The sequence below is a fragment of the Ailuropoda melanoleuca genome, chromosome 9, assembly GCF_002007445.2.
Source record: "Ailuropoda melanoleuca isolate Jingjing chromosome 9, ASM200744v2, whole genome shotgun sequence".
NCBI lineage: Eukaryota > Metazoa > Chordata > Mammalia > Carnivora > Ursidae > Ailuropoda > Ailuropoda melanoleuca.
The window spans coordinates 50,109,874-50,137,692 of record NC_048226.1 but is presented as its reverse complement, the minus strand read 5'-3'; the positions used below and the strand labels follow the sequence as shown (position 1 = coordinate 50,137,692).

Below are 27,819 nucleotides of genomic sequence, written 5' to 3'. Positions count from 1 at the left end.
ATTAAAGATTGAACATTTTAAAATGTGTATTTTTTCAACATAAATTTAAAACTTTTTAAAAATGTGTTTTTCTAGGAAGACAATAAATCTGTAAAGGAACAGAGAAAACAGAAGAGCTTGTGTTCTCTAGGGATACTACTACAAAAGATAAAAACTTGTTGGAATAAAATTTTGAGGGGCTCTAAAGAGCATTGAAAAATATGGAGTGGCAATATAAAGACATATGGACTTCAGCTGTATCCTTCAAGAATCTATCTGCTCATACAATTCGGGGGGACAGAACACCCTAGAAGTTACAGAAGTTGGATCCTGGTAAAGGCGGACTAGAGCAGTCAAGAAATTCATACTGTAGTGCTAGAAGATGGGTGTGAACAGTGGAAACCAAAGGCTGCAATTGACAAACCTTCATGTTTTTGGACATATATCAATCAGTATTAAATCTTTGATTTTTGTAAGACAATCCAAGGAAGGTATTAGTTGCAATAATACTTTTTAAACCTGTTTTTAAATTTCAGAAGAAGACATAAAAAAATTTGAGAAGTATATAAAGGTTGCAGGAATTAAAAATTAACATTGCTTTATTATCAAAATAATTTTATGCACCAGCATACTACAATGAGAATGGAAATTGCTGTCCTCTGCTGGAAATGTTTCGGAGTTAACAGATGTAGGTAATGCCAATGACAGTAAGAGTTAAATGCCTTAAAGAAACAGCAGTATGAAGGAGTCCAAGATACTTAAGAGAGATTAAAACCTGTAATTAAACCTGAACACATGAGACAGTGCCTTCATTAATGGTATAGCAAATGTTTGAAGATGACCATAAAGAATGATTTCACAAAATAGAAAGTCACCTGTTCTAAGGATGCTAAACCATAATACTGAGTTACTTTTGTCATTTATGTGTAATAAAATTTGTCTAAATGAGTTTGCAATTTGGGAAGTATATTTTTAACAGAATAATATATGTTGACCTTTTAATTAATGGAATGTATATTTAATTTTGACACTATATCTGTATTATATAAAACTATTTTCATACAGTATTACAAACAAATTGCTGGCTTTGGATAACATTTCTCCTTTGATAATAAATGACCTATGTAATAACACTGTCAGATTCACTTCATGAATTTTTAAGAATTTTTAACACAAGATTTTTAATACTGCACTATTTGATCTCTCACTTTCATTGAATATGTGACTTTTAATACCTTATTACTCAGAACGTACATGAGACCAAACTAAATAAGAACAGGAATATTACTTTCTACGTTAAATTTTCATCTTTTAAAGGAAACTTTTGTATACACCAAATCCAGTTTAGAAAGGTCTGTCAACAGTCTTCGCTTACTTACAAAGGGAAATGAGAACCCTAGTCTAGACAGGTCAGAGTCCTCCTTCCGTCACCAGTTGGCTCAATTCACATCCTTCCTGCTCTTGTACAGCTTCATCAGCACCTAATTAAGTGCTGACTGGCTTGATTGGAGCTTCAGATGATGCCCAGGTGCTGTCCTCACTGAGTGGTGGTGAAGACCTTCCTCTCGGTCCATGTTTATGTCTCACTCTCCCTAACCCCTATGCCTTTCGCCCTCGCTGGTGCAGACAGCTGTGCACAATTGTACAGAAAGTTGTACAGAGCTCACGGATTGCTCCATTCACGGGGCTGTGAATCAAGTTTTCTGTTGGGTTTTCATCATTAACTCCAGAAAAGGGAGCTGACGAATACTTTTAGGAGCAGACGATTCTTCACCAAGCTCTTTCTTCAGAGGGCCTTTTCCAAGTAAGCTGTGCTTCCTTCTACCATAAAACATGGTCAGCTGTGTGGTACACCTCCACTCTGATGAACCGGCACTGTTGGTAACCATTAACTATAGAAATGAGGGAACTCGAAGTTTCTAAAGGTAAACTCTTAAAACTGTCTTTGAAAGTGTTTCCTTAAAGGTGGTCTAAAACATTCCTAACAAGTGTTGAAAAAAATTCTGAGATTGTGGTAAAATAACGAACAGTATTTTTAAATGCTTGCTAAAAGTTATTAAAATCTTTTTCCTTGATTTTCACTTGTTTATGATAGATTTGATTTTTAGAGAAAATTCACACTCAAAACGGTATTCAGCACACACTGTTGTGTCAAATGCTTGGGGAAAAAAACCCCATGCCTTTATTGTTGTATTTGCCTTCTTTGTTTCCTACGCACTAGCAAGGTAAGTACAGACAGGCAGGCTAATTAATAATGAACTTGGATATTAAATTTTAATATTTCTACTCCCCAATTAAAGACTTGTTTTATCTCAATGAATGTTTTCTTTCAAATATGTATGTGGATGCTTTAAATCAGCATTTTCTAAAGTTTGTCCCAAGAAACCCTCATCTTCATCAACGCTAGAAAAAAGAAGACAATGATGACAAAGAAGATGAAGAAGAAAGAGGAGAAGAAATGAAAAAAGGAAAAAAGAAAAAGGGAGGATTCTGTGTTCTGGGGTCAGATGAATTTTCTCTTGGAGATTCACAATTTATACAGGTATATTAAAGGCTGTGTAAACTCATACAGCTTCTTTAAAAAATAGTTTAACACTAACATAACATTTCCAAAATTTGACTAGAGAACACTACTTTTATGTAAAAACCATTACCTAAATGCACTTGGGTAATATTGCATTGTACAAAGGGACCCAGTTAAAAGTCGTTTAAGATAGGCTTTCAAGGAATCTGTTGAAGGAAACACTCCTTTCAGGATTAAGATAATTTTTTAAAACTAGAAAAATTTCTTTCACTTAGGCTCTACTTTCACTGATGGCCAGATTACGAAGGACATTTCATCAAATCTGCTGTAAATATTTCTCCAGAAACATACATCCTCTATTCTCTATTATGGTACTCTGTCCATGCGATCTTCATATTTTTAGTTATTATGGTCTTACTGCTTAGATAACGTTCTTCCAAATTCTTTCCAGATCCTGCTCAAACTTCAAGGGGTATCTCAATTCCTTTCTCAATTACTATGGCTTCCATGATAATCCTAGATAATGTTAATATTTCTTCCTTTAGTTGCCTAGCACTGAATTGTCTGTATCATGCATTATTATCTGATCAGATTCATCTTTGTATTTTATCTTAAATACAACTATTATTTACATTATTCTATTCATGTTTTCCCCTGAAAGAATGTATGATCTTTTGTGTTCCGTTTAGCTCCTAAAGGGAAAAGCCAGGCATATCATGGTTAATAAGTAAAGACAAATTGCTTTAAACCAGGGTATTAATAAAATTTATTTAATTATCAAAAATTACATGAGAATAATAATAGAATAGAATAACAGAATCTGTGGAAATATTATAAGACAAGAGAAATAAAATATGTAGGTATATTGATAAGCACAAATTCCAGCAGTTTTTAATGTCTATATCAAAATATATGTATGCACCTAGATTCATGAATTATTATTAGAGAAAGATGTAAAATAGTTACTTCTGTTTGGGAATAACTTGTTTTACATCCTTTCCATACAAAATGGTAAGAAAGAAGTGCGTTTTTTCTGTATAAGACAAACTTTCTAGGTGGGGGAGAAGAGAAGTTAGATACACTTTAGGATCTTATTCTCAAAGTGAATCAATTTTTTTCAAGAGGAGCTTGAACTCACATCCCTGAGCTCAAGACCTGAGTGGAGATCAAGAGTTGGACACCCAACCAACTGAGTCACTCAGGTGCCCTATCAAAGTGAATCAATTTTCCATCTACATTTTACATGATGAAAATTAAGACAAGTGGCAACATTTACAATTTAGGATTTACTGCTCTTGCTTGCTGATTTATTTCTTTACCTTAAGACCTCGTCTAAGGGTTTCTTCCTTTCTGAAGCCTTCCCGCACTTCCCAGGTGGGGTTGAGGATTCCTTCATTTGTGCCTCCGTTGAGAAGCCCAACAAATAACTCAATAACCTACCAGGGGCTACCATGTGAGAGATGGACGTGTGTTTTCCAATTTCTATCTTTGATGCTTATCACAATTTTAAAAAAGATTTATTTGAGACAGAGAGAGCGCAGTGGGGAGGGGCAGAAGGAGAGGGAGAGAGAAACTCTAAACAGACTCCATGCTGAGCGCAGAGCCCATCACAAGGCTCAATCCCATGATTTCAGGACCCTGAGATCATGACCTGAGCCAAAATGGAGAGCCTGATGCTCAACCGACCACGCCACCTGCGCACCCCTGATGCTTATCGCAGATCTTATGTTTGCAATAATCTGATTGAAACAGGAATATTTTACGTAAAAAAATCAATTGGATAGGAACTCTTATAAATTGTTCTGGAAATGGTTCAAATACTATCACAAATAAAAGGACCTTGGTTTGCAGAGCATCTAATCAGGTGAAGTAAAGCTGTCTAGGAGAATCAGAAAGATCTGCCAGAAAAGTACAAAATGAGAGTTATCTAGCCTGTCATCTCCTTGCCTTGCATTCCCAGCAGAAAGGAAATATTTAGCTGTGAAAAATCTTGAACGTGTAGATAAATACCTCTTCCTGCTTAAAAAAGAGGTGTTACTTTCATTAAGGGTAAGTCAGATACCAGGGTTGGGACTTAAATCTTCACAGCCAGTGGGTTTAAAGAAGTTCCACCTTTTGAATACAGACCACTTAATGGGAAGATGCAACACAGATACAGATAATTAATTCACGCAACAGGTATTTATTAGGTATCCATCTCTAATACGCCAGTTCTGGGCCTAGGGGTACAACAGAGTCCCTACCTTCAGGGAACATATATTCCAAAAGAGGAGACAGTCAACAAGTGAACAAAAATTATTACAGAAAACAAGTTCTATGGAGAAAAAAAAAAAAAAAAACCCGAGATAGGCTGACTGATGGAGAGTGATGCAGAGAAGGGGTATTTTAGGTTAAATGGTCAAAGAAGATCCCTTTGAAGACATTTGAAAATATTTTATTGGTCTCAAAAATCTCAACATATATCACTGGCAATATAAGTTTCATTGAAGGATTCAAGTGTTTTGCAAAAGATCAAAACAATACTTCAGCTATAGGACATAGCACACCGTCCTAGAAATAAATTATGAAAATATCAAATGTCTGAAGTAGTATGTTGACCTTAAGTAGTAATGTACAAGCCTTACTTACAAATTTTGAAATAATTTTAGACTTGCAAAGAGTACAGAGCATTCCTCTGTACCCTTCACCAAGTTTCCTCTAAGACCAACATCTTACATAACCACGGTACATTTATCCAAACCAAGAAATTAGCATTCTTTGTTGTGGAAATGTTTGGCAGCATCCCTGGTCTCTACCCACTAAATGCCAGTACCATCTTCCCCCAAGTAGCGACAATCAAAAATGTCTGCAGACATTGCCAAAGTTTCTCAGGGAAAAAGTTGAAACCAATGTTCTAGAAGTTTTATAATTTTACATTTTACAGTTTAGGTCCATGACTCATTTTGTGTTATTCTTGAATATAAGGTATCACAGTTTGTTGTTTTGTTTTGTTTTTTATTTGCATAGGGATGTCTAGTTGTTCCAGTATCATTTGTTGAAAAGACTATATGCAGTTGGCCTTTGAACAAATGGCCTACTATTGACTGAAAGCCTTACCAATAAGTCGATTAACATGTGTTTTGTATGTTATATGTATCATATCCTGTAATCCAGTAAAGCTGGAGAAAAGAAAATGTTAAAAAAATCATAAGGAAAATACATTTACAGTGTTTATTTTAAAAAATCCATGTATTGGGGCGCCTGGGTGGCACAGCAGTTAAGCGTCTGCCTTCGGCTCAGGGCATGATCCCGGCGTTGTGGGATCGAGCCCCACATCAGGCTCCTCCGCTATGAGCCTGCTTCTTCCTCTCCCACTCCCTGCTTGTGTTCCCTCTCTCGCTGGCTGTCTCTGTCTCTGTTGAATAAATAAATAAAATCTTTAAAAAAAAAAACAAAAAAATAAAAAATAAATAAAAAATAAAAAATCCATGTACAAATGAACACGTGCTATTCAGACCTGTGGTGTTCAAGGGTCAACTTGTACTTTGTCAACTGATTTGTCTTTGCACTTTTGTAGAAATCAGTTAATCGAATTTGTCTGAATCTATGGATGCTCTACTCTGTTCCAATGATCTGTGTCTATCCTTTCTCCAAATACCACACTGACTTGATGACTATAGCTTTATAATATCTAGAAATTGGGTAGAATAAATCTTTAGAATTTTTTCCAGAATTGTTTTGGCTACTGTAGTTCTTTTGCCTTTCCATGTACATTCTAGAATCAGCCTGTCTTACCAAAAAAAGCTTGCTGAAATTTTTACTCAGATTGCATTGAGTCTACAGATTAAACTGGGGAGAACGAACGTCTTCACCACGTTTATTCTTTGAATTAATAAACACTGTATTTCTCTATTTAGATCTTTTGAGTTCTTTCATCAATATTTGAGTTTTCGGCCTACTCTAGTTTGTTAGATTTATGTGTAACTATTTGTGTGTATGTGTATGCCCACATGCTACTGTAAATGGTACTTAGAGTTCAAATTTCTACTGTTCATCACTGGTATATAGGAGAGACTTATTTTTTTAACATTTTCCTTGTATCCTATGATCATCCTAAAACTAAACTTATCAGTTCTAGTTTTTCTTTTATATATATAGATTCCTTGAGATTTTCTACATAGACAGTCATGTCATCTGCAAATAGAGGTCATGTCTTCCATGAACGTAGAACTTAAAATCTCATTTTTTAAATTCTTTGTTTTCAGCATAACCCTACCAGCAGAGATTCTGTCAAGCATTACTTTCTGATGTTTGTATTATGCAAATAATAGGCATAATGAATTAGCTTTTTAAAACTATCCAATGCTCTATCTTCACAAATTTTTGGCTACATATATCCCAGGGGTTTATCTCTTCACTGCCATTGAGAAACTTTGCTCTAAATTAATAGTAATAGTTACTGATACATTTCTACATAAAACACTTCCACTTCAATTTTCAGATTGCTAGTTTGAAAATATTACAAATACAAACAAATACTTGTTTTCTAAATATGTCTATCATTCCCTGCGATGTCCATCCCTCGTGTAAGGAGTTCTCCAATATCTATGATTTCCTCTAAGCGGCTATGTTCTTTGCCATGTGAACTCATACCTCTATCCCAACTAATGAGAAGGGAGTAAAAGGAATTTGCCCTAAGTACAACTAATTGATAGACTAATGATCTGCGATGTAGACCATGTAGCTTGAAAAGATGAAGAAATTCGGGTGCTCTGTGTCAGGAATTTGAACCACAATCCTAAATGAATTTGCCCAAAATGAGTCTGAAAAAGAGAAAGTTGTGAAGTTTAATTAAGCTGGATACTGACAAGCTAAATGAATGGGAGAGCAAAAAAGATACATAGCAGTGAGTGAAAAAGAGACAATAGAGAATGGACAAAGGAGCTCCGAGAAAAATAGAGGCTGGCAGGTAGACCAATTAATTCTTGGAGCTGCCTCACCACCTAATGACCTTCCATTTTAAATTCACATGCATCTTATATTAAAACCCCCTTTCTCAAGGCAACTTAGAAGGATATCTGTCCCTGACTTTTAAAGTTCTATTCAGATTATTTGACACTGATGAATAAGGAAATAAGAATGAAAAACAAGTTTATGAATATTAGGTACTAAATTCAGAAAGTAGAATTAATCACTAACTTCTGCCTCCCTAAATGAGACAAAATAATTGCCAATAAAAAAATAAGGTTTTACTTCTAATAGTGGGAGATTAGGGAACTGGATGGCAGTCTTGTGAAATGAGGATACTTCCCCTTTTGTTGTACTCAGGTGGGGTTGAAAAGTCTCGGTTTGTTTCAGTCTAAATCGTACATAATCAAGTATCAATCTACACTGCAGAGTGTTGACACTCTTCTGAGAGCTGAGTGTTAAGAGTACTTAATTTGATCAATACACACAGAAACTTTCAGGTGAAATGCGCAACAGCTATTTCCTCTTGTCTTTTATTTTGCACTAATTTAGGGTCCAAAGAACTCACATGTTTAAGCCAGATCATATCATTCCCTGATTCCTATCTTACTGAGTAAACCAAAATCATTTTAGCGGCCTCCAAAGCATACACGATCTGGCTGCTGCGTTACCTGACTTAATTTTATGATCTCCTCCTTGCTCAAACCATTCCAGAGCTCCTGGGCTCCACCTCAGAGCCTTTGCACTTTTTACCCTCTGCATAAAGTACTCTTTCCTCTCTTTTCCACCAGCATGCTTCAACCATACTGAATACTCTTTTTAGCAGAAAACACTGGACATTAGGGGGAACAATCCAATGAACAATGCAATACAGGGAAGAGAGAAACAATAATGCCTCACTCCTCTTTTAGGTCTGTGCTCAAATACCACTCTCTCGATGACATCATCCCTGAACTACCCTATTTAAAATTTCAATCCACTTCCTCTCTCCCTACTGTCTCTCTCTAACCACCTCTTCCCCACTTTATTTTACTCCATAGCACTTGTCACATTCTAATAATAAATACATTTACTAATTTATCTACTATATTTTCAATATTCCTCCACTAGAATGTGAACTTCAAAGGGACAGAGATTTTCAATTGCTTCATTCACTGCATGTAGAACAGTACCTGGAAATTCATCACAGGAATTAAAATATTTGATGAACATGTAACACACACATATATCCAAAATTATTACTACTAAATAATTGATGCCATTTACTGATAGCCTGTTAAGTGTCAGACATTGCACAGAGATTTTAGACACATTTCTGATAATCCTCAAATTAGCCCTGCCCACTAGGTATGATTATACTTGAAGCATATTTCTTAAAATTCAGTTTGTGCCACGACAGACTCTTGACTCCAGGAAACGAACTGAGGGTTGTGGAAAGGGAGGCGCGTGGGGAGGATGGGGTAACTAGGTGATGGGTGTTAAGGAGGGCACGTGTTGTGATGAGCACCGGGTGTTACACACAACTGATGAGTCACTGAACACAACAAGAACTAATGACATACTACTATATGTTGGCTAACTAAACTTAAAAAAAAAAAAAAAAGATTTCTATCTTCATGAAAAAAAACTGCTTGTGATTATTTAACACAATAATTGGGATAAGGAGAGGTACCTTGGTTCAATATGTTGAAGATTCCCTCCCGTAGAATAGGATTGTAAGCACTCTTCCCATTACCACGGCCATTATCAAGGGGAAGCCGGAGGTCACATCAAATTCTATCACTGAAGAGTTTTTAAGTACAAATAACAAATCTCAGTCCAATTAGTTTAAGCAAAAAGGTATCTATTAAAAGCTGTTGGGTAATTCACTGAATCTCTAGGAGAGCCAGATAATCAAGGCTGGTGGCTCTGCAGCCGGAAACACCATCCGACTTAGAATGATTACTCCGGGGTGGGAGGAGTCAGCTCAAGGGCTACCACACGGCACAAGGCACATCTTGACTCTGCCACTGTTACCTTTGTAGCTCTCTGTATCTCCAGCAAACTTCACCAACCCCTCTAGAAAACAAATCCTGCTTCTTCTGTGGCCGCTTCTTCACATTGCTTGTTTCAGAATCCAAGTCTGTTCAGTCGTCAGGTGACATGACTAGTCCCTAGCTGCAAGAAAGGATGGAAAACTAAACTCTGGCTATGATCTTCTTGAGGCAGTGGGATTCAAAATGAAAAACTTACCATACACAGAGGAGAATTTCCAAAAGATGCTGGCCACAAATGTAACAAATGCCCATTACAGACAGTAACAAAATTAAGATTTAAAATAGATCAAAATCTCTCACTACGAGGTATGACTTGGACTGTTTTTAATTTCTAGCATTGTTCAATGTTTTCTACTAAAACTTTGGTAAAGTATTTAAGGCAATAAATAACTGCCCCTCCTCGTCATACAAGTTTTCTGGTAATGGCATAGGTGAGACAGAACCTTTCTACTGATACAAAAGGGAGAACTAGGCCAGTGTTCAGCAAGGGAAGACCACATGAACACAGTGCCTCACCGAGGATAAACAGCTGGTCTAGCACATGCTGCCCACTCAAATGGAGTTCTGATTTTACCTGCAGTGAGACATATTAAGAAACAAATCGACTGCTTTAAATTTTCAAATTAATTGTTAATTGAATAGTATGTTTCCAAAGAGAATCATCCTTGAGGAATTAGGGTTTAATTCAAATGTTTCTTGTGGGGTTCATATGAGCTTTCCCCAGAAGGAGTCTAAGTTTGTAAATATTAGCAAAAATTTTTAAAACTGATTCTAAAACTGTTTTTCTTGATTAAAATAATTACAAGAAAATAAGAAGATAACACTAAACACTTTTTAAAGTTTAAAAGATAAGCACAATAGGTTAAGTATGTGAAAACAAATGGAAATACCTCAGATATATCCATATATATCCCCCTCCAGCCCAACAATAAAGTGGTCTTAAATATTTAGACCCGTTTAGTTTTTACTTTCTGTGAAGTAAAAATTCATCTGCATACCATGGACTCTTCAAATCATATAGATAATAAACAATTATAAAGGGGGAAGGGACTATATTAGATTGCCCTTTGCGTGAAATTCAGAAAAAATAATCTCATTAGAGTTAACAGATACTTTTAGCAACCAACGTACTATATAAACAAACTAGCTTAACTTGATCACAAGGGTTACCATCTGTATTTGTGAATGCTACAAAATAACTGAAGGTGAGGTAGTGATTTTAAACAAACTACTACTAACACATGCAAGTGATTTTGAAAACATAACCCTATTTTTTTAAATTATATATTCATTTAAAAATTGACAGTATAAAAAATATGAAGAAAATACAACATCAAAAATCCTTCCAGTAGAAATAAGTACAATATACTAACGAATATATTTCAAGTCTCTATCTGTGCAGTTCTTTACATATGTACTATTTTAGACTAGTTGTCTCAGTGGTAAAACATAAACTTGTTATACCATTAAAAATTATTTGAAAGCGCTTTAATTATTAACTTATTAAATGACTTAATTTTTGTGGTTTCAATTGGCCTTTTATTATTATTTTTTATTTAAGTGAAGTTGACACACAATATTACATTAGTTTTAGGTATACAACATAGTGACTCAACTTCTCTATTCATTATGCTATGTTCACCACAAGTGTAGCTACCGTGCCAACATGCAACACAACATCACTGACTATATTCCATATGCTGTACCTTTTATTCCTGTGACTTATTCATTCCATAACTGGAGGCCTAAGATCTCTCACTCCCCTTTACTCATTTTGCCCATCCTCCTACGGCCCTCCCGTCTGGCAACTATCAGTTTGTTCTCTGTGTTTATAGGTCAGATAAATAGTTTGATTTTTTTTTTATTTATTTATTTGACAGAGAAAGAGAGAGAGAGAGAGCACAAGCATGAGGGGGGGGGGCAGAGGGAGAAGCAGACTCCCTGCTGAGCAGGGAGCCCAACGTGGGACTTGATCCCAGGACTTTGGGACTGTGACTTGAGCCGAAGGGAGATGCTTAACCAACCGAGCCACCCAGGTGCCCGTGAATGATTTAATTTTTATCACTACAAATAATAGTACTATTAAACACAGACTGCATTAAGTATTTTTCTGTACTTCAGATTACTTCATCAATAAACAGTATGTATCTTGGAAACAAAATTACTAGGTTATGAGGCATGACTATTTTAAAGGCTTTTAAAATAAAATTAGTCAACTTTGCAAAAAGTATTATCAATTTTTATTTCCACCATTAGTAGATAAGGGCATTCATCCTAGTGCACCATGACAGTTTATTACAAATTACGATTGTTGATTTGATGAATGAAAATCAGCAGTTCGTCATTAAGCATACTCAACACTACTCAGATCTACCAGCAATTTCCAACTTTACTGGTGCAAATTCAAAACAGGCATAGAGACAGGTATCTGGGCAGAGAAAAAAAAAAGGACAATGTGAGGGAAGACGAACAGCTGGAATTAGTAATTTTTACTCAGCATCATTTTTCCTCAGTCCTCAGGACAGTCCCAAGTAGTTCACGCTTTACATTCCAATGGACCCCACTGCATACATATCCTTTCCACTGCCACGTGCCTTCTCCCCAGGAAAGGAGGGGAAAGGGCAGCTCTTGCTCCCATTCTACCAAGCTTCCTCCAAAGCACCGGGACAGAGATGAAAAGAAAAAAAGCAGGGAATGGTCAGCTGTATAACTTGTGGTGATAAGAAGCTCTATCTTCAACATTTTTGCAGTATTTTGTTGGTACTTTATAATAAAATTCCATTAAAACGAATCCTCCGTTTTGTCATAAGTCATAATCGTCTGTCTATATATTGGCTTCTCCAAATAAGTGACATCAACTATACAGCAAGGACTTAATCACAACCTGATTGTTCTCCATCCCTAGCATATCAGAGAATGAAGAACACGTGAAGTTTTTTTTTTTAATATTTGTAAGTATAGTTTTAAAGTATAAAGTAAGTATAAGTTTTAGTTTTGTGCATCTCATATTAGTTGGTCTAACAACTTCCTTAGCTCTTATGTAAATAGATGTCACTCTCAATCTTTCCATTTGCAAAGACATGGATGGAGTATAAAGATCAGCAAAGTAAGTCAGTCAGAGAAAGACAAGTACCATAGGATTTTGCTCGAATGTGGAATTTAAGAAATAAAGCAAACGATCAAAAGGGGAAAAAGAGAGAAAGAGCGAGACAAATCAAGAAACAGACTCAACTATAAAGAGCAAACTGATGCTTACCAGAAGGGAGGTGGGGGGGATGGGTGAAACAAGTGATGTGGATTAAAGTGTGCACTTGTGATGAGCACGGGGTGATGTATATAAATGTTGACTCCCTATATTGTACACCTGAAACTAATAAAACATTGTATGTTAACTACCTGGAATTAAAATAAAAACTTAAAAAAATAGTAAAAAATAAATAAGTAATGTCACTCTCCTATATTAGACATCAAGTTAGGTTAAATGATTGAAAAAAATTATCTGAAAAGGAAATGGTAACTCTTGTACAACTAAGATGAAATCTTAAAGTAATAGTACAAGCAGTATCTGGTAATATTTGAGTAATATGTTTGAAATGCACAAATTTGCTAACAAAATACTGTGAGGAGTAAATATTAAACATTTCTATTAATTACCAGCACCTTGGTACCCAAAATGAGCTAGACTACAGTTCTTAAAAAATCAACATATGAATTATTAAAATCAAAACAAAATAAACAAAAACTATATTTTACAAATCTCTGTAATGCCATGATATATACCTATATTGCTGAGAGGACTTTAAAATAAGAATTGGAAGCTGGTAATATCAAATTATCTAAAAGCACCCTCTAGTGGCAAAAAAGCAATTCACATATAAGCCAGGCAAAATTATCTATGCATATCCTGACAGTAATAACCCGAAAAATTTCTAAATGAAAGTAAGTGTGGCTATCATTAATTTGGTTTTAATGATTTTTCCACTGCTCTATTCAATAATACAGTCAGTTGGAAAAGTTAACTTATCTTAGTACTAAAAATATATCCACTATATAAAACACATACACCTGCGATGCAAATAAAGACACAAGACTTCTGCTGACTTTGTAGTTGTGTACCTCTTCTATTATTTTTCATTCCCTGAGATTCTATTCACGGTAAAAGCATTCACCTCTAGCCCAGGGAAGACTGAGTACAAACCAAACGTATCTACTTTGATCGTATTTTTACTGACACAGCTACGGTTTAAAATTTTAAATATGAGTCTAAAGCAGTAAGTATTGATCATAAGCCAGTACTTTTGGCCATTAAACTGTATATTACTTAATTAGAAATATCCACAATGTTTCCTATCAATGACTTCACTAATGTTTTCAACTGCTCTATTTTACTAGACTTAAAGAGAATTTTTCTATGTCTTAGAAATCTTGTCATGAAACATATTTATAATACTTTGACATTATGAAACACTTCAACAAAATAATAGCAGTTTCTTTAAAAGCTGATGGCACTAAAAACCCTGCCAATGTAAAGCTACTATCTCATTAAAAAAAAATCTGGGGGCGCCTGGGTGGCACAGCGGTTAAGCGTCTGCCTTCGGCTCAGGGCGTGATCCCGGCGTTATGGGATCGAGCCCCACATCAGGCTCCTCTGCTGTGAGCCTGCTTCTTCCTCTCCCACTCCCCCTGCTTGTGTTCCCTCTCTCGCATCTGTCTCTCTCTCTGTCAAATAAATAAATAAAATCTTTTAAAAAAATAAAAAATAAAAAAATAAAAAAAAATCTGTATTTTGACTTTGAATATCTTCTTCATATTTCAGTATGCTCTTATCTTTCTACTACCTCTGTCTGGCTAAAAACTAAGACATCAATAAAGACCAATTGAAAATTTTTTTTGCTTTATGTCTTTATTGAATTGGTTCAAAAATGAAGACAGTATTTGTAATAAAAAAGAGTGAACAAGAGACAACAGCAACCATAATAATCTTATTTTTTCAAGCTAATGACTTTCAGAATAATATATAAGCGATTTTTACATTTTTAATTTAAGCTTACAATCATTTTTTTTTAATTCTACCACACTGGCAAATACTTGTGAAAATAAATAAAAATAAAGTAAATGATGCATAGATCTAGGAAAATTTCTTATAACCTGAACTATTGCACAACAAATCAATGTGAGAATAATATATGTAATTAATACAAAAATGCATTTAAATACATTGCCACAACATGTTTCATAATTCATAAGTATACTTCACCTACTTACTGTTTATAATAATCTCTGGGTTCTAGAATTGGATGATTTTTTTACGAACTCATTTTCCATGTAGTACATTATAACATTTACTGGCTACTGCAAAATTCTGTGAGAAACAAACATGTGCCACTTCGTTTAAGTTCATTTATCTACCCCTTCCTTGGGCAAAAATTACGTGGTCTTAAAAAAAAAAACTTGGAAGAAGAAAAATAGTGCTCAGTTCCAGGGAAAACAAAGTTTAAAGTTCTTCATATGATTTATAACAGGAAAGAATAACATATATTATTGAAATGAAAATCTAATATGTACATTATTCTCCTAAATTAATTACAGCTTATTCTAGGTAATGGACTCTTTTTTTAGACCAATATGACTGAATAAAGACAAACAGATTAAAAAAGGTTAATGAAAAGTCAGGAAAGAAACTATAAGGTAAATAAAACAATTCCCATTACCTCAAAGTTTATATCCCCTGACTGAATGAAAAAACAAACAAACACAAAAACCAAAAAAAACAAAACAAAACCTAATGAATACAATTATAAAGAGCATAAATAAAATTAAAAACCACAAATATCTACATTAACCCTTATAGTTGATCACAATCATAAATGAGAAGCTAGAAATGGCCTATAAAGGATTTGCTTACACCTTTGTAATAAGATCAAAGCTCTCTTTCCATTCTACAGAAATTACTAAGGAGCGACTGAACATGGCCACACAGGCAATCAAAGAATCTACTACTAAATACTGTCACACTGAAAGTGACAATGATTAAAAGCTGTATTTTAGCCAAAGTTAAAGTGTAATTAAGTTTTTGTGAATGTTTAATTACATAAGTCAGCTATGCATTAAAGCAGTGCATTTTCAGAGGTTTTTTTTACTGTGATGTGAATTGTGTTTCAGTATTAAACACTAAAAAGAAAATACAAGTAGGAAAAATTAGTCTCTTAACGAACGCATCACTACATCTAACTATACTTCAAGGGAAATTAAAATTAAAAAATTAAAATATTTTTTACCTGCAGGCCCAGCAGTAGTGATTAATTATCCAAATTATTTATTAGGGTGAGGTGTTTTTTTTTTAAATCCATTAAAATAATTTCTTCTAAATTCAGACACAGAAATAAACATGTAGAATTTTGCAAGGAATTTTGTGCCTCTTATATTAAATAATTATTTTCAAATGTTGCAAAAATAAAGAAGTAGTAAATTAAAACTCCTCAGACATGAGGTTATAAAAAAGAAAAAAGTGAAATATGGAGACACAATTAGAAATAGAAAGAATATACATTCAACTAACACACAGAGGTAAAGAAAACATCATTCAGTTATAACTGGAATAAAATACATTTGTATTTTTCAGTCTTGTGTCTCTGAAAAGGAAACTGCATAATTACATTTTAAAGAATGAATAAAGATCTCTAAATTACATAATTAATGATATACCGAGTAAAGGACAACATAGACCTGCAGAGGTTTAATTCCTTTCTTTTTTTTTAATATTTATAAAATTAATTATTAAAGAGCTCTACAGGAAAATGTCCTTACATAACTAACTGTAACTGAAAATACTCTCTTCATTTCCAAAATTGCAAGCATCCCAAACTCTATGATGTGAAAACAGGAATCGACAATAAAAATGTTTGTTCTGATGTTTTGCTCCAAGTAATGATCATCCTAAAGCTTGAAGGGCTGAGCACTGGCATGTGAGTTTGTGACGGTGTGCTTAATGTGCTTTAAAAATAATAACAGAAAAGTAAACCTAAGTTAATGATTCCACTTGAAATTATTTTGTGACAGATGAGTGACTATTTCCTTGAATGGCACAGTTTGGGGCATCAGGTATTTATTATATACAGTATATGCACACATTTATATACACACACACATTACACAGCCAAAGAATTATGCTCCAAAAACTGCTGAAAAAAGTATTTTGAATAATTTTAGCATAAAATCACTAAAGGAAGTGCTCTATCTGTCCAAGCAGCAATAGTCATAAAATTCTGGACTTAGCTTTTTCTTTTGAGCTCTATTCACAGAACCATTCTTCGAATGCCACATTCACAGCAAAACTTCGCCCACTCTACAGGGTATTTAGTCCCACACTCATGGCAGAATTTTGGTAAGTGTCCTGTTGAATTTCCTTCCATGCCTTTAATGTTTCCGCCATTAAGCGAAGATATATAGTCTCCATCTGGCCTGAAGGAGTACAGGAAGAAAAGCAGAAACACAAAGCTCTTGTCACTAGTTTTCATAACCCTTAGAAAACAGTACTTAATGTTAAGTATAAATTAAAGCTTGCTTAACCTCAGTTTTAATATTTTTCTAGTTCAGATTTGAAAAGCCCCTTTTAGTTAATAACGAAATTCTAAATATTTTCTTTGGCATTATATTTATCCCTGCTCATGAGAATTTTTCATGAGCAAATACCACCATACTTTCCATCTGTTCAATGTACTACAATGGGAATAGAATGGAAATGTATAGTGTCCCTCCTGCAAAACCATCTCTAAAGAGAAAACTGGAACCTCGCCCTGAGGAAAGATCTCCATCTTTCCTCCAAATATACACTGTAATAAATATGTACATATATTATTATATATATTAGAAAACAATATATACATAACTTCTCCCAATGTGTCATGCTATTTTCACTGCATCCATGGACTCTTTTCACTCGAATTCTCATCACTATCATCAGGTTGAATCTTGTTAGGTCCTTTGCTCTAATTTACTTATACACACTCAAATTCTTTCATCCTTCATCCCCTGTACTGCAACCCCCTGGCTCTGGACAGTCTCGCTGCCACCCCAAGCTGTGACTCCCTTTGCTTTATTGCTTTCCATCTGACATGCAGTATATATCATTTCTGTTATGCCTTGTCTTGTCCATAAGACTGTGAGCTCCCCGAGTGCAGGGATTTTTATTTGTTTTGTTACTGCTCTATGTCTAGAATCAAGAGAAGTACCTGATATAAACTCATCTCTCAGTAAATATATTTTTAATGAATAAATGAATGAAAGAGTAATATATGGAAGAAGATAAACAAAGAAAAATATTTGGTCCTTTTAAAATGATAAACTCTCAAAACTGATCAACAAAAAAGCAATACACAATATTCAGAATGAAAGAGGGATGTAAAGACAGATATAGCAGAGATTTAAAATTATAAGAACAACTCTATGTTAGTAGTTTGAAACTTAGATGAAGTGAAAAATTTCCTAGAAAAATATCTTGTGAAAACTTATTTCAAACAAACTATAACACTAAACAGACATAATTGTTAAAGCTGTTGAATCAGTAATTAACATACTACTCCTTATCACGTGGGTACATGCTGGCGCGCACACACACACACACACACACACACAGTGTGGACTCATGATAATTTTACATGGTAAGATCTACAGGCGCCTGAGTGGCTCAGTCGGTTAAGCATCTGCCTTCGGCTCAGGTTATGATCCCAGGGTCTTGGGATGGAGCCCCGCATCAGGCTCCCTGCTCTGTGGGGAGTCTGCTTCTCCCTCTTCTTCTGCCCCTCTCCCCCAGTCATGTTCTCTCTCACTCTATCAAATAAATAAATAAATAAAATATTAAAAAACAAACAAACAAACACGGTAAGTTCTACTAAACTTTTCCAGCAGAGGGAGGTGAAAAACAACAAACATTCTTACAATTTCTTTTTAAAGGTCAATAAAATCTTGATAGTCAGACTTAATAAGAGAATATAAAACTATAATCAATTTTACCTATTAACTTGGAAATACATGTAAATCTCCAAGAATTTTAGCAAACACAATCTACAAACAAATACAATTCAAAACACTTTAGATTTATTCCAGAAAATAAGATTGATTTAACATCAGGAAGTCTATTAATATAATTTATAGACAAATAAATTAAAGGATTTAAAAATACTGGTTTTATACATATGATATTCAATAATATTCACCACCTATTTTTTATTTTTAAAAAACACTTAGAAAATTAGGAATAGAAAGGAATGTCATTGACAAAATGTATTTAACAGAATCCTATATCAGTCTTCATATTTAATGGTGACATTTAAGAAGCATTTTCTTTAAAAGCAGAAATGTCATAAGAATGTCAGCTATAATAATTTCTATTTTAATATATAACATAGCATAAGGAGAACTCTTTCTCCGTTTCTATGGACACATCTGACATTGGGATAACTTCCTAGCTTTCTTTAATGAGAACCTTTAAAAAAGGTGGAATGCCAGCTGTGTTTCCAGGCAACAGTGCTTACACGCAATCCACAGAAATCAGACATCCCTCAGGATAACCTGAAAGCTAAGACAATGGGGCTGTTACAAGAGAAACTGGTTCCCTTTGGGGACATAGAATTTCCAATTAAACCAATCCTACATCCACCTATTAAGATCTTCTTCTCTCACACCTAAGCTGTCACTTGGACGGTCAAAGAAAACCAGCTCCAGGACTGGGGCAAGGACTCCCAGGAAAAAGACACACCTGACACTGCCGGCTATCATTCCCTATTTCCTATAAATAATCCCAGTGTCATATAATACCATGTGATTACCTCCGGTGGAGCCTAAGACAACCCCTTGATGGACATTTCAAGAGTCCTGGCTTAGACAAAGAGGCATGAGGACAGGGGAAGGGAAAGTTGAGTCTCTAAAGCTCACTTTGTACAAGTCCAAGAAGTCACCTCCTCTCTCCCACAATGACATTAAAACAAGCCTCTAAGTAGGAAAGATCATCAAAACCTCAAATGTAAGTGCAGTGTCTCGGTTAGTTTACCAATCTGACCCCTAGTTTCCTTTATTTACTTATCTGTGGAAGTTTCCCTTACTTTTCTGAGCGCTAAGCTACACATTCAAAAGGATATTTTTTCCATTTTGTGTAGCATTTCTAGGTGTTTTGGGTGTAACAGCCATCCAGAAAATGTCGTTTATCACACTTCCAGAAAAAGAAATCTGAGATTTCTTCATCTGTTATGGTTATAATTATTCCATCTGGGTAGGGTAGTAAGTCAGGCGAACAAGGTTTAGGGCTTACTATCACTAATTAACCATTTAAAAAAGAAAGAAATAAAAGAAAATAAAACAAAAAAAGGAATTCAAACTCATTTTTAATGTGATTTTTGCCCCTGCCTGTTGTCACTTCTTTTGTCTACCTCTTTAGAAGATGATCTTTTTATTCAAGCACATGTATTTATTAAGTTTTCCACGTTACAAGAGAATGTTAATCCTATATTCAGCATGGATTCAAAACACATGGCTCCACACATATACAACATTGTACAGCCAGCTTCAGGACTCTATGAAACATTAAGTTCACATCTTTAATATTTAAAATGTATCAAAACCTTAGGTGAAACAAACAGTATTTATGAAAGAATCTACCTGCAAAGGTAGCAATTCACCTATTCTTTTATGGTTCTCATCCCTTGTTATGCATAAGTATCACTCTTAAAATTTTAAAAATCCAAACCAAAGAAATCAAAACCTCTCTGGGAGGGACGTGGACATGTTCATTTTTTACAAAGTTCCACAGGTTCTTCTATCTGAAGGGTAACAACCAAGATTGACAGCTAGTTTCTTGGATACTTGAAAATTTATTCTTACATTAAATCTGAATAATGGATAGCTGTATATGCTATGTAAGTGTAACAAAAGCAGACAACAAATATACTTATATATAACACACACATATCACAACAAATTTTGGTGAATTGTAGGATATCATGTTATAGGCCTGCATTGAGGTCATCTTAGAAAACATCTTACAAAATGCATTATCATATTTATAGTAGAGATGTTAATTTTAAGAAGTCATCCATTGGATGGGGAAGGTAAATTAGAGGAAGGTGGTCAAAACGTACAAACTTCCAGTTAGGAGATAAATAGGTACGACGGATGTAATACACAACACAATGCCTATACCTCATGCTGCTGTGTGACAGCAAACTTGTTAAGAGAGTAAATCCTAGAAGTTCTCAACATATGGAGAAAATTTTTTTGCTTTTTTCCTTCTTTTTATTATATCTGTATGAGAAGATGGATATTACCCAAACTTACTATGGTAATCATTTCATTATGTATATAAATCAAACTATCATGCTGTATGCCTTAAACTTATACACTGATATATGGCAATTACTGCTCAATAAAACTGGAGAAAAAAGTTATTAAATTATCCAGTGATTCTTCAAACTCTCATTCTTCTCAGATGACGATGATACTCTATGTGGAAAACCCTAAAGACTCCACCCCAAAATTGCTACAACTCATACAGGAATTCAGCGAAGTGGCAGGATATAAAATCAAGGCACAATGGGACACCTGGGTGGCTCAGTCAGTTAAGTGGCTGCCTTCGGCTCAGGTCATGATCCCAGGGTCCTGGGATTGAGTCCTGCATTGGGCTCCTTGCTCAGCAGGGAGCCTGCTTCTCCCTCTTCCTGCATCTTCCCCTGCTTGTGCTCTCTGTCTCTCTCTCTCTCAGACAAATAAATAAAATCTTTAAAAATAATATGGTAATAATAATAATAATAAAATCAATGCACAGAAATCAGTTGCATTTCTGTACACTAACAATGAAACAGAAGAAAGAGACATTAAGGAATCAATTCCATTTACAACTGCACCAAAAACTGTAAGATACCTAGGAATAAACCTAACCAAAGAGGCAAAGGATCTGTACTCTGAAAACTATAAAACACACACAAAAGTAATTGAGGAAGACACAAAGAAATGGAAAAATGTTCCACGCTCATGGATTGGAAGAACAAATATTAAAATGTCTATGTTACCTAGAGCAATCTACACATTCAGTGCAATCCCTATCAAAATACCATGAACTTTTTTCACAGAACTGGAACAAATAATCCTAAAATTTGTATGGAACCAGAAAAGATCCTAAATAGCCAAAGGAATGTTGAAAAAGAAAATAAAGCCGGCTGCATCACAATTCCAGACTTCAAGCTATATTACAAAGCTGTCATCATCAAGACAGTATGGTACTGGCACAAAAACAGACACACAGATCAATGGAACAGAACATAGAGCCCAGAAATGGACCCTCAAGTCTGCAGTCAACTAATCTTCGACAAAGCAGGAAAGAATATCCAATGGAAAAAACTGGACAGCCACATGCAGAAGAATGAAACTGAACCATTTCCTTATACCATACACAAAAATGGACTCAAAATGGGTGAAAGACCTAAATGTAAGACAGGAATCCATCAAAATCTTTGAGGAGAACACAGGCAGCAACATCTTTGACCTCAGCTGCAGCAACTTCTTACTAGACACATCTCCAAAGGCAAGGGAAACAGAGGCAAAAATGAACTTTTGGGACTTCATCAAGATAAAAAGCTTTTGCACAGCAAAAGGAACAGTCGACAAAACCAAAAGACATCCAAGAAAGTGGGAGAAATATTTGCAAATGTCTTATCAGATAAAGGGCTAGTATCCAAAATCTATAAAGAACTTATCAAACTCAACACTCAAAGAATAAATAATCCAATCAAGACATGGGCAGAAGACATAAACAGACATTTCTCCAAAGAAGACATACAGATGGCCAACAGACACATGAAAAGATGTTCAACATCACTCAGCATCAGGGAAATACAAGTCAAAACCACAATGAGGTACCACCTCACTCTGGTCAGGATGGCTAAAATTAACAAGTCAGGAAATGACAGATGTTGGCGAAGATGTAGAGAAAGGAGAACCCTCTTACACTGTTGGTGGGAATGCAAGCTGGTACAGCCACACTGGAAAACAGCGTGGAGGTTCCTCAAAGAGCTGAAAATAGAACTACCCTATGACCCAGCAACTGCACTACTAGGGATTTACCCCAAAGATACAAATGTAGTGATCCGAAGAGGCACCTGCACCCCAATGTTTATAGCAGCAATGTCCACAATAGCCAAACTATGGAAAGAGCCCAGATGTCCATCAACAGGTGAATGGATAAAGATGTGGTATGTGTACACACACACACACACACACACACACACACACACACAGTGGAATATTACTCAGCCATCAAAAAATGAAATCTTAAGTGTCTGCTTTAGGCTCAGGTTATGATCGCAGCATCCTGGGATTGAGTCCCACAACTGGCTCCCTGCTCAGTGGGGAGCCGGCTTCTCCTACTGCTTGTGCACGCACGTGCTCTCTCTCTCTCTCTCTCTCTGGCATATAAATAAATAAAATCTTAAAAAAAAAAGAAATTTTGCATTTGCAACAATGTGGATGGAACTAGAAGGTAGTATGCTAAGCAAAAAGTCAGTAAAAGAAAGAATTATCATATGATCTCACTCATATGTGGAATTTAAGAAACAAAACAAGAGAATCATAGGGGAAGAGAGGGGAAAAACAAAACAAGATGAAATCAAAGAGGGAGACTAAGGATAAGAAACTCTTAGTAATAAGAAACAAACTGAGGGTTGCTGGAGGGGAGATAGGTAGGGGGATGGGGTAACTGGGTGATGGACATTAAGGAGGGCACAGGATGTAATGAGTACTGGGTGTTACATAAGACTGATGAATCACTAACTCTACCTCTGAAACTAATAATATACTATATGTTAATTAATTGAAAGTAAGTAAAATAAAATTTAAATAATAATAATAAATTATCCAGTGACTATGAGAATTCATAGGCAGATTTTTGAGGTCTCAGGATTAGGTGTGCTTTCAGAGAGAAATGATTTTTTTTTTTAATACAACACAAATCATGTAACTAATTACTCCTATCTTCTCCTGTACTCTAGCTGCTACACAGGACCCAACTTATGGCCAAAGGCTAGCCTATATACAGTGTCTCATGACACATATTTTGTGGACTAACTTCATTCCTTTTTTTCCTTTATCTTTTAATTCTAATCTTTCCTTTGCATATTCTTTCACTTTTATAAAATACTGTATCTCACTGTATGTCACAGATCTCTGTACATTGCCTGGAATAAGGATAGATAGATAGATAGATAGATAGATAGATAGATAGATAGACAGATAAAATATCTATAACTGGAATGATTTGTTTTATGCTTAAAAACAGAATGTCAAAGTTGTACAAATATTGTGACAGATAAGAAAGGGAAGTACATGGATAATCACAAGCTCAGCAGGGAATTTAAATATATTAAAATGCTGCTTAAAATTACAATACTAGTTTAAAGGGTCCACTACTCAATTTGCAGAGGTAAAAATAATGTTACACTTAAAATTAAGATACAAATGAATGCAGTGAAACGGAACAAACTGTCCTTGAGCATTTACAACAATAACTACAAGGTCTAGAAAAATACTATTTATGCCCAAACAATTCTTTAGTGTACACCTTAAAAGCCAAAATAAATCATATAGCAAAGGAAAAATTAGATTTTCTAATACTAGCTTGATACATATTTTTGTATTTGGTCCTTAGAAGACTACATATATTCATTTTTATTTTAGTTATTAGAATCTCAGAGCTAAACATACCTGGCTATGTAGCTCTCAGTATATGGTTTTCTTTTGTTTGTAAGCACACCTGAGGAAGGATTCCGTGCCAAACTAGGTGGTGTGGAATTTCGAGGTTTGATGTTGGTTCTAGAAGAGAGAAAAAGATGACATAATGAAAAGATACTGAAGAGCAAGCTTTTATTTCTTATATTGCTTATTTACATGATTAGAAAAAATAATTTGAAGCTGTAGAAAGGTGAATTCAAAAGAGTAAAATCCAAGTAATTATTTTCAATCTGAAGACAACACTAGTTAAAAGTAAGGATAAACCAAAGCATTTTGCATTTACTAACATTAACTTGATGGTAAATGAAATCAACTAAAATATTATATATGTACATATATATATATATATATATATATATGAGCTTTACATGAAATTTTAAGTTAATAAATCTGAAAAGGTTCAGGTTTTTAAAAGTTTAAATCTATAGTTCCCTCAAAATAGAGAGGTGTCTTGTTAAATGCCTATAAATAATTGGTAAATAATGTTATAAATTATGAGATATGGTTAAAACCAAACAAAAACCATTTAACTAGTTGTTAAAAACAAGCAAAATTTTCAATTTACGAAAGCCTGTTTTTGGAAAGAGCAACTAAAATGGGTTAATATAATTTTCCCTTTTAAGATTTAATCTCACCAACTATATAGCCAGGACTATCTGCTATAAGTAGAGGAGTTCTGATTGGATCATCACTTAATTCCCTTTATGAAACTTCAGGAATCAAAGAAAGCTTAGATGGCTGAATGATGGTACAATGGTAAAAGTATAGGATTTGGGATTCAGATGAATCTGGATTCAAATCCCAACTGCTACTGACTAATGTGGAGGTAGTGGCCAACCTGTAGCCAAGTTCCCCCATTTCTAAAATATGACTATCGGATTCCTGAGTTAAGATGGCGGAGGAGTAGGGGACCCCTTTTTCAGCCGGTCCCGAGTTGAGCTGGATAGGTACAAGACCAGCCTGAACATCCACGGAATCAGCCTGAGATGCAGTAAGTTACATCTGGATCTCTACAAATGAACATCTCCAGCGCTGAGTATTGAGGTATGAAGCGGGGAGCCGTGAAACCCGTGCACAGATATCGGAAGATAAACGGAAGGGGGAGGGAGCCGCCGTGGTCGGGCGCCGGGAAGCGGTAGCCACCTGCACGGGGGAGCGGGCAGACTCGCGGACCTGCACCCGCAAGAGAGCAGACTGAGACCGTAAGCCGGGGAACGCGCGCCACCAGACTAAAACGGAGCTCCGGTGCGCTCGCTGGAACCAGACTGAGACCAGGAGCTCCGGGAGCATGTGGGGGCGGCTGGCGGCGTTAGAAACACAAAGGACAGAGACACAGGCCGGCCCTGGAAGTGAGGGCTGGGACGCCGGGTGTGGGGCGCACATCCCGGGACGCTGCAGGGTTGATCAGCACCAACAGAAACAGAGTTAAAGTGGCCAGAACATCAGGGGAGAACGGTCCGCGATCCCTCTGTTCTGAGACAGAGGCTGAGATTCGGCCACTGCTGCTCTCTCAGAAGAGGAACAGCAAACCGCCAGGGAAAGACGCCAGAGAACAAAAGCCTGGAAATACTGGCTCACAGCGTGCCCATCCCCATCCCCCCTCGCAAGGGACACGGAGACTCTACCCAAACAGGGTTGCCTGAGTATCGGCGCGGCAGGCCCCTCCCCCAGAAGGCAGGCTGAAAAATCAAGAAGCCCACATCCCTAATATCCCTATAAAACAAGGGCGCACAGCCTGGGTCCCAGTCAATAATTTGGGCTCTGGACAACCCCGCAACCTCTCATCAGAATGATGAGAAGGAGAAATACCCCCCAGCAAAGAAAATACAATGAGTCTGTGGCCTCTGCCACAAAACTAATGGATACGGATATAGCCAAATGATCAGAAATGGAATTCAGAGTAACAATGGTCAAGATGATGTGTAGACTTGAAAAAAGTATTAACGAAAATGTTAATGAGAAATCAGAATCTCTAAGGGCGGAAATGAGAGCGAATCTGGCAAAAATTAAAAATTCTATGAACCAAATCCAGTCAAAACTAGAGGCTCTGACGGCCAGGGTGAATGAGGCAGAAGAACGTATCAGCGAATTGGAGGATGGGTTAGTAGAAGAGAAAGCTAAAATAGAATCTGGACTCAAAAGAATCCACGCTCAAGAATGTAGGTTACGGGAGATTATGGACTCAATGGAAAGATCCAATCGTCAGAATCATCAGCATCCCCGAGGGGGTGGAGAAAAACAGAGATCTAGAAGAGATATTAAAACAAATTGTAGCTGAAAACATCCCTAATCTAGCAAGGGAAACAAACATTCGTGTCCAAGAGGCAGAGAGGACCCCGCCCAAGCTCAACCACGACAAATCTATGCCACGTCACGTCATAGTGCAATTCGCAAATATTAGATCCAAGGATACAGTATTGAAAGCAGCCAGGGCAAAGAAATTTCTCACGTACCAAGGCAAAGGTATCAGAATTACGTCAGACCTGTCTACACAGACCTGGAATGAGAGAAAGGGTTGGGGGGGCATTTTTAAAGCTCTTTCAGAGAAAAACATGTGGCCAAGGATCCTTTATCCAGCAAGGCTGTCATTCAGAATTGATGGAGAAATAAAGACCTTCCAGAATCACCAGTCATTGACCAATTTCATAACCACAAAACCAGCCCTACAGGAGATATTGAGGGGGGTTCTATAAAGAGAAAAAGGCCCCAAGAGTGATATAGAACAGAAACTCACAATCGATAGAAACAAAGACTGTACTGGCAACATGGCACCATTAAAATCATCTCTCAATATTCAGTCTCAATGTAAATGGCCTAAATGTTCCCATAAAATGCCACAGGGTTGCAGACTGGATAAAAAGATATGACGCATCCATTTGGTGTCTACCAGAGACTCATTTTGAACCTAAAGATACACTCAGAATGAAAGTAAAGGGATGGAGTACCATCTTTCACGCCAATGGACCTCAAAAGAAAGCTGGGGTAGCAATTCTCATATCAGATAGTTTGGATTTTAAACTAAAGACTATAGTTAGAGACACAGAAGGGCACTATATTATTCTTAAAGGATGTATCCAACAAGTGGATATGACAGTTATAAATATATATGCCCCCAACAGGGGAGCAGCAAAATACACAAGCCAACTCTTAACCACAATAAAGAGACATATAGATAAAAATACACTAATAGTAGGGGACCTCAACACTCCACTATCAGCAATGGACAGATCACCTAAGCAAGAAATCAGCAAAGAAACAAGAGTTTTGAATGCCATACTCGACGAGTTGGACCTCATAGACATATATAGAACACTACACCCCAGAACCAAAGAATACTCATTCTATTCTAATGCCCAAGGAACATTCTCAAGAATAGACCATTTTCTGGGTCACAAAACAGGTCTCAACCGATACCAAAAGACTGAAATTATTCCCTGCATATCCTCAGACCACAACGCTCTGAAATTGGAACTCAACCACAAGGAAAAACTTGGAAGAAACTCAACCACTTGGAGACTAAGAACCATCCTGCTCAGGAATGACTCGATAAACCAGGAAATC

The 27,819-nt window shown here is 35.9% G+C and overlaps 2 protein-coding genes across 5 annotated transcripts in view; one reads left to right on the top strand and one right to left on the bottom strand.

The window, feature by feature from the left end:
* The window catches only part of IL7 (interleukin 7), a 44,130-nt gene extending 41,383 nt beyond the window's left edge, over positions 1 to 2,747 (top strand). Inside the window, exon 5 of the mRNA XM_002924920.4 lies at positions 76 to 2,747. Coding sequence (XP_002924966.1) covers positions 76 to 195 — 120 coding nt within the window. The 3' untranslated portion in view covers positions 196 to 2,747. The remainder of the gene's footprint in view (positions 1 to 75) is intronic.
* An 11,460-nt stretch (positions 2,748 to 14,207) lies between these two features.
* Positions 14,208 to 27,819, bottom strand: part of ZC2HC1A (zinc finger C2HC-type containing 1A) — a 51,132-nt gene continuing 37,520 nt past the window's right edge. Inside the window, exons 9-11 of one of the 4 annotated variants that reach the window (XM_034668224.1) lie at positions 24,232 to 24,339; positions 18,144 to 18,315; positions 14,208 to 16,947 (exon numbers count right to left, since the gene is read on the bottom strand). In XM_034668224.1, the coding sequence (XP_034524115.1) occupies positions 16,918 to 16,947; positions 18,144 to 18,315; positions 24,232 to 24,339 (310 nt within the window). In that variant the 3' untranslated portion in view covers positions 14,208 to 16,917. The remainder of the gene's footprint in view (positions 16,948 to 18,143; positions 18,316 to 24,231; positions 24,340 to 27,819) is intronic. The other 3 variants (XM_034668226.1, XM_034668225.1, XM_002924919.4) reach the window with 3 other exon arrangements.